The sequence below is a fragment of the Monopterus albus genome, unplaced genomic scaffold (assembly GCF_001952655.1).
Source record: "Monopterus albus unplaced genomic scaffold, M_albus_1.0 scaffold55.1, whole genome shotgun sequence".
In the NCBI taxonomy this organism is placed as follows: Eukaryota; Metazoa; Chordata; class Actinopteri; order Synbranchiformes; family Synbranchidae; genus Monopterus; species Monopterus albus.
Genome location: NW_018127935.1, coordinates 1,490,949 through 1,499,333, shown reverse-complemented (window position 1 = coordinate 1,499,333; position 8,385 = coordinate 1,490,949). Strand labels below are relative to the sequence as shown.

Sequence of the window (8,385 nt, the reverse complement as noted above, 5' to 3'; positions counted from 1 at the left end):
GCTGTAGGTTTTCACCCGATGCCCATATGGTAGTGTCATCAGCAAACAAAACCACTTTCACTAAATCAGAAACCTTACATATATCATTAATATATAGTATAAATAATTTAGGTCCCAAAACAGAACCTTGAGGCACTCCACATACGATGTCCAGCTCACTCGATTGGTATTCACCCAACTTCACAAATTGACGCCTCTGTGTCAAATAACTTCTGATCCAATTCAGAACCATTCCCCTGATCCCATAGTTTTCTAACTTATCCATTAATAATGCATGATTGATTGTGTCAAATGCTTTTTTTAGGTCAATAAATATTCCCAACGTGTATTTCTTCTCATCCATAGCACTTGCTATGTCCTCCATTAGGTCGGTAATGGCCAAAGATGTCGATCAGTTTGACCTAAAACCATTTTGGCAATCAGAGAGGATTTTATGTTTGTCAATAAATGTGTCTAATCTGTTATTAAAAAGTTTTTCCAAGATTTTTGAAAACTGTGACAACAGAGAAACCGGTCTATAATTTGTGAAGTTGTGCTTATCCCCAGATTTATACAGTGGAATAACCTTTGCTATTTTCATATTATTGGGGAACTGACCAAGTCGAAACGACATGTTAAAAACATGGGTTAATGAAGCCACCTTAGCTACAATGCTAATGCTCCCCTCGATTGCCCATTTAACCACTGTCATACTGATACCATCACTATCACTGGATGATTTATTACCACATTTGTTCACTGTCTCTATAATTTCCTTTTCAACAATTGGCTTAAGAAACATAGAACACATATTTCTTTCAAGTCTAAACGGTATTTGTACAGCACAATCTCTCAGTCAGAACAGAAGACTACATGTGCCTCTGTCAGACAATCATGTCTTAAAGCATCCGTAAAGGTGTTCATATTATTGTAAAATAAAAGCTTTTGTATGCACCTCGCCATTCCTGTGTGGTGCAGAGCGGGAGTGTGACAGAAGTTCAGATTTGTTAACGTTGACCCCAGTTCTGTTGACCCTTGTGGGCATAGCCAATCACTAATGATCACAGCTTGAACTGACTACTTGTCTACTTGTGTCCCTGAATCTCCCAAACTGCAGAATAACATATCAGTTACAGAAGCAGCAACAAGACTGTTAAAAAGGGCACAGCTTGAGTCTCTGAAACGTAGTGTTCAACTGGTAAAAGCATTAGCATTGTAGCTAAGGTGGCTTCATACATAATGTGCCCCAGGGCTACTGCATCAACCAGAGCAAGACCCTCATTATTCTGAGATCATGAGAATACACCATAACACTAAAACAGCAGAAATGTGTCAATGGCAGAATCAGTTGTAAACAGTGTAGAAGTTTGTTCACCTCTCTGTTTAACCTGTGCTTGCTCACAGCCAGAGCCCTTTGTTATTCTTAGATTAAAAGGTGTACACGTGAGCAACCACACCCAGACCTGCAGAACAATCTGCCAAAATGAGCACTGTATTGGTGTAAACTGTTACACCCGACTGCTTTAGTGCTGTGGGAACGTGAATACAATTTGTCACATTAACAGCTAGGCTAATACTGACATAACCTGACTGCAAATGTAAGTGAAGGGAAGTCAGAGACCTGGTGAGAAAATGAAAAAGGTTCTATTTTGTACACAGCTTTTGATCTTTTGAACCAAGTTATAAAGGAGAGAACAGAGAAGGAAGCAAGAAGGACCGGGCAGACATTAGGAATTGTATTCCATTTTCCCAGGACAAATATAGTGCGTCCAGGTCACCTAGGTCTCCCTTGTGTCATTTTGAAAGTAGATCACTTTGCACCAGAGATTCCTTCTGGAGTGTAGTACAGCAGAAATCTAGGTTGCTCTCTTAATGTGTTCACTAGCAATGCAAAGGAATTGTGAAATATGAAGTGGTACTACACTGCTTAATACAGTTCATTTTACAATATTATTCCTTACAGACAGATTGTGATGGTTATTAGACCATTCTCTGATTTCAGACACTTTTGTTTTTTCTTTTCCCCCCATGAACATTTTAAGGAGTTACTCACCTAATGTAACTGTCAGAGTAACATAATATATTCAAAGCAGTGGAGATACGTGGGTAAAATACTTACCTTTTAAAACAGGGATGTCTCAGATAGTAACCCATCTTGCTCCTGAACCTGCACTAAAATGCTCACAGTAATGCATGTTGGTATTGGCCAATATAGGTGGGAAAATAACAGGTATTTAACTCATCTTCAACCAACACATCAGTAGGTCCCTATTAAAAACTGTCAGTGTTGCTGGTTTTAAATTTGTGTGTGATGTGATGTGTAAAAAAAAAAAAAAAAAAGTCAACCTGAACTGGTTTGTTTCCTTTACAGATGATCATGAGGATGAAGATGCTGTTGTCAACAGAATATCGTGAGCAAACTGATTTCTTTTTTGGAGAACAATTGAAGATGTAACATTGGGCTTCAGAAAATAGTGAATTTGCAATTTTAGTACATTTTTACAGCGAATTGATTAATCAAGAATTTAATAACAGACTAATTGATAATGGGAATAATTATTAGATGCAGCAATGACCACTAATTTTGAAGGTGTTACTTAAGCTAGAACAGTGCTGCAAGTATCACATATCCCAGTCTAGAGTCAGTCACACCCTCAGAGGTACTTGTAGCCACATGCTGCCTTTTTGAGCCCAGCTGAGGTAAATGGTCCTCAGGGGCTCAGTAAGATAATGGAAAGCATTTCAGATTAATGAGGTTCTTTAGTGATTTGGTGAAGTGGTGATTTTGTTTCATCCCACTGATGACAACTTACTTTTGCTTATTAATTCCTGTCACACTGTAAGCCAAGTGACTCTTTTTATAAAATGACACGTAACCAAAACTATCCCTACAGGACCCAGTAATTGCTTTTAACCTATAATAGGATTTGAAAAACAAAAAAATGTATTTTTTTTGGTATTATCTCGATTAACTCTAATACACGTATGTCCGTGCTTTTGTCTGTTGGTGTGTGTGTTTGATTCTGTTTGCAGATTGTACTTGTGCACCTTCACCCTGGCAGTGTCGGGTGGTGCCGTCTTCCTACTGCCTTTTTCAATCATTAGTAACGAGATCCTCCTCTCCTTCCCCAAAAACTATTACATTCAGTGGCTCAATGGCTCCCTTGTTCACGGTCAGTAGACCACGCTGTTCATGTGTGTTTTCTGTTTTAATTAACTAATTTTCTCTCTCTTTCTTTCTCTTTGGCAGTTTATTGATTATAGCCTTAATGTGCCAAGAATAAAGACAGGCTAATTTTTGTTCTTCTCCAAAAAAAAAATGGAATCAGAACCAAAAATCAATAAGAACTTGGTTTGACAAGCAGAATTGGAATTGATCAAATTAAAGAAAGCCTTCAGCAAAAGGTCCTGTACAGAGGCAAACCTCTCTTTATAACTTTGTGAAGAAAGAGAGATTTCATTTTCCAGGAGGCCAGTAACAATACTGAATGAAAACTATGCTGGGTGTGTTTAAATTCCAAGAAGAAGATAGATGCTGACGTGTGGGATCGGTCTATTTGGATGCCTTTGAAATGACTCAAGTTATATGGTATATGGTACGGTATACTGATATTTTTGATACTAGACTGAGTAAAAAACTATGAAAAAGGTGAGTGATGCACATAACAAATACTGAGGGATTCTGACTGTGTATAAATACTAAGACACTTTTACTCTTCTTAAAACTTAAACTTGTGTTTAAGGAATATTACTTGACTACTCATTTCTGTTAATCGTAAATGTGTACAAGATGGACTAACATAGCATTTTCTATTTCATTTACACAGTTGGTAAGGTGCTGGGTGCTGCAGCATCCACCAGGGGGCATTACAGTCCATGATTTAGACATTGCTAGGTGGACATGCGTTTCACCACACAACTACTGTATAATAATATTCATAGGAAGACAATGAAAATCAGTGTGTGATTTGCCTGTGCCATATTAATAGACTGTATGTGTGCACTCTCATATGTTTGTTTTCTGTAGGTCTGTGGAACCTGGTGTCACTGTTCTCCAACCTTTGCCTTTTTGTCCTGATGCCTTTTGCTTATTTCTTCTTGGAGTCTGAAGGATTTGCAGGATCAAAAAAGGTAGACTGCTTTAAATGTTTGTTGGAGAATTTCTAAGTGTTATTTTGTTTATTTTCTTAGGTAAATTTGCCATAAAAAAAGCATTATAAAGTGCAAACAAGAAGTCATTTCTAATGATTAAAAACTGAGGGCTGAAAATTATGAAATGTAAAATGTGGAACTCTATTTTCTCTTCTTTTCTTTTTTTTTTTGTTACTGTATTTGTGTGCTTTGCTATCTGTGCAGGCTTCTTCTCAACGGCCAAAGCAGCAGGTGCCTAGTCCTTGCACTCTCCCTGACTCATGCCACTGGCCATAACTGCCACTGCAGAAAGCTCATTATCCAGAAGTCTGAATCTGGTCTTCGCCAAGCGCCACATTCTTCCAAACGTTCCCAATAATTGTGGCCATAGGCTGCAAACGCTTCAACGCTGCTGCATCGGCCCTGCTGATTTAAAGCCTGATTCCTTGTCACCTCCTCCCCAGCCCCCCTAAAATAAAACTTCAAAAGGGCAGGCTAATAATCGAGTTGTAAGGCTCAGTGAACTTCCTTGTTTAATTGATTACCCCCCAAAAAAGAGGCTGGGGGCTTGTGTTCCAAAAGTCCATAAAGTCGCAGCAACATGACAGCACAATAGAGCCTCGCAAAATGGAGGAGGGAAAGATTTACTTTTAATACACCTCTATCCTGTGTCACAGTTTGAAATCCCTCTGGATTACGTATGTCCCTCCTGGCAAAAGCACATAAAAATGAGTAGTGCACAGCCAGTTCTTTTTCTTCCTCAGCCCTTTAATTTGTTTCGGTTGGATTTCTTTAGCAGAAGGTAGGCCCTGATCTGTAAGGAATAGGATGATGCCCTCTTTCACATTTCTCCTTTTAGTTCTTTTTCATTTCACCAAGACAGTTTCTTGCTACCAATCTTCTATAAATTTGCTTAAAGGAAGCACAGTTCAATGAGTACACATCCAGGTGCATACTGTGTATGCACTAAGCAAAGGACTTAGGTGATACTCCTGTTTAAGCTAAAAACCTACATATGTTGCCTGCAGAATCAATCATGCAGCCAACAGGAAGAGGAATGTAATGCACAGATCTCTGTTTTAATAGTGTGATATTATCCCTTTCCCTAATAGCAGTATTAAATTGTAGTGCCATGTGGCACTTCAACCTCCTGGGCTAATGTTATGGCACTTTGAGATCCTTCTGACTGCAGAAATGGAGTGTTTACTTTTGACAAAGTACTAAAAGAGCCACCAAAATAGAGATGGAAAACTCATCAGGACCTCTGTCACCCGACTGATTAATAGTTTGACCAGCTGTCCAAATGTCGTTGAATCAAGGTGACTTATGGTTTTCAGATGTTATGATCTGGCTTTATTTACCACTATAAAATGTCTCCCAATATAATTTTGCATCACTTCGCCCATGTTATGTAGTTCACTCTTTTAGGTTGTGATCATGTTTAAGAAACCTATTCCATGTGTATTTGTACTTCTGCATCTTGCAATTATAGTGGTGTAAATGGAAGTACTTCAGGTTTTGTTTTGAGCGTGCTGGGATGGATAACAATGTGTCCACTTTTGAGGCTTTGGACATCCCCTTATGGCACTGATGTCACTTAACTCCACATCACCAGTAGATGGCATTACAGTAATGAGAGCCATCTGTATCATCCTTATTGATAATCTGGCAAATACTGTGAAGACTTCAGCACAAGCCTTTTTCAGACTTCTGTTTATACCAAGGCACTTAAATGGGCTTAATAATTCTACATGATGAGTATGATAACTTGAAGCTATATTTACACAAAACTCAAAATTAATTAGATCAAGGTAAAAATAAGTTTGGACTGACAACTTCCTGGTCTATTTCTAATGCAATCCAATTTTATTTAATGCTCAGATATTTAAAAATGTTTAAGCTGTAGTTAGTAAAAATTATTGCAAATGTAGTTTAACGAAAAGTATTTTAGGTGTTTCATGAGACATTAGTTTTAGCCTAAAGAAACCACATATGTTGTGGAAAGTATACACTGCAATGACTAGTGTTTTGCTTCTAGCCAGAGTATTGAAATGTGTTTGATCCTGAAATGAGCTGGAAAGAGTCTGACCCCCTGACTGACAGGAGCAAAGGGCCAACAGGTTTCATCTGGTAGTTAAAGAAACTCCTCATCAATCTCATCCTAAGCCCTAACCCGCTGATGATGAGAAGTGGGTTTATTGTAGAGGGGAGGGGCCGGCTCGCCCAGCAAACCCGTGTGGTGTTACTAAGATACTCCTCTTTGTTGGAGCTCCACAATGGGGGCCTGGATATTTATTTCAAATCTCTTGCACATGCAGACATTTTTCCCAGGCCTTCTTTTGGACAGGGCCTGGTGTAGAATATAAAGTGATGTTTACATACCTTCCTTTAAGGTCACAATGTCTCCCTAAAGCTGCCTGTTACAATGTTTGTTACCATGGCAACATATTAGTTCGAGCTGGGAATTTAGAAAAGAACAAGTGAGTTTATCAGGACCCCCTCCCCTGTGATACATTGTGAAACGTACTGATTGTGCACCAACTTTCAGCCATATTTGAAGATTTTAAAGCAAGATGTTGCGTCGACTGGATGATAACACTAACCCTGTAGGGCAGAGTTGTTAGGCTACTAGGTGTACTTGGAGCTTAACAAAACCCAGGATAGAGTCATTTATTCTTTTAAGACTTACCAGTTTGACACTTATCTGTAATCAAGTCATCACTGTAGGATGCAAATAAAACTTGTCAAACTTTAGAAGTATTGTAGCTGCATTTTAATTTAAGATCAGTCATGCAAACCAAATGGTTGGTTTCAGAGTTTTAATTTACATCTCACAACAGTGTTGTCGTCTCAGTTTGAACTATATGATGTGGTACTGATCATTTTCCATACACTTGCGTTGTTGGGCCTTTAGTTGGGTCTTATTAGGAGTCTTTAGAAGTTCATGGTGTAGCTTTACAGGGGAATGTCCCCTTTCCTCTGCTTTCTGCCTGCACCTTCCCAAACATCATCCCTCTCACACAGTCCCTCTGCAGTTCGGTGTAATTAGGTGGATTTGGAGGTTGATTTACTTGGCTGCACATGTGGCTCTCTGTGTGACCGTACATGAATTCATGCATGTTCATTTGGTACTGCTTGTGAAGCAGGTACTTTCTTCTCTGGTCACTACACACATTTCTTGGAAGTCTCTCCAATATTGTACGAGCTTAAATGCAGTTACCCAGGCCCCTTGCTCGATGGTGGTGTGAGGATCAGGGGATGCTAAATATTTCAGAGCTGCTATATTTAGAGGTAGTTACATGTTTAGAATGGCAGGAATAGAAACTTTGAGCAGGCGCTCTGGATGCCAAGGCACAGATCTTCATCTCTTGCTTCACCAGTTGACAGTTGTACCTTTGATCAACAATGATGGCTTAGCTGGTTGTTCCTATTTTTATACCAATCCAGTTCAGTTCAATGCAATTTTATTTGCATTGCACCAAATAAAGTCATCTCAGGACACTTTACAAAGTAAAGTAGAGATGATGATTATTATTAATAAGAAAAACCCAACAAATCCCCCTTAAGCAGCACTTGGCGACAGTGGGGGGGGAAAAAAACTCCCTTTAACAGAAGAAACCTCCGACAGACCCCGGCTCTTGGTAGGCGGCCTTCTGCCTTGACCAGTTGAGGTGAATGGATAGAGGAGAGAGAAAAGAAAAGAAAAACATAGCCGTACACCAAACAGCAGTCTAGGCCTATAGCAGCATAAGTAAAGGAAGGCTCAGGGTCACCTCATCCAGCCCTAACTATAAGCTTTATCAAAAAGGAAAGTCTTAAGTCTAATCTTAAAGGTAGAGAGGGTGTCCGCCTCCCAAACTGAGACTGGGAGTTGGTTCCACGGTAGAGGAGCTTGATAGCTAAAGGATCTGCCTCCCATTCTACTTCTGTGGACTCTAGGAACCACAAGTAAACCTGCACTCTGAGAGCGAAGTGCTCTGTTGGGATGATAAGGGACTATTAGGTCTTTAGGATACAATGGAGCCTTGTCATTAAGGGCTTTGTATGTTAGGAGAAGGATTTTAAATTCTATTCTGAATTTTACAGGGAGCCAGTGGAGAGAAGCTAATATGGGAGAGATATGATCTCTCTTGCTAGTTCCTGTCAGTACTCTGGCTGCAGCATTTTGGATTAACTGGAGGCTTTTTAGGGAATTATTGGGACATCCTGATAGTAAAGAGTTACAGTAGTCCAGCCTGGAAGTAACAAATGCATGGACCAGGTTTTCAGCATCAC

At 39.4% G+C, this 8,385-nt stretch overlaps 1 protein-coding gene across 2 annotated transcripts in view; it reads left to right on the top strand.

Moving 5' to 3' along the window:
- The window catches only part of lmbr1 (limb development membrane protein 1), a 31,345-nt gene that overhangs the window by 4,397 nt on the left and 18,563 nt on the right, over positions 1–8,385 (top strand). Inside the window, exons 3-6 of one of the 2 annotated variants that reach the window (XM_020602254.1) lie at positions 2,351–2,390; positions 3,013–3,152; positions 4,007–4,110; positions 4,336–4,362. In XM_020602254.1, the coding sequence (XP_020457910.1) occupies positions 2,351–2,390; positions 3,013–3,152; positions 4,007–4,110; positions 4,336–4,362 (311 nt within the window). The remainder of the gene's footprint in view (positions 1–2,350; positions 2,391–3,012; positions 3,153–4,006; positions 4,111–4,335; positions 4,363–8,385) is intronic. The other variant, XM_020602255.1, reaches the window with a different exon arrangement.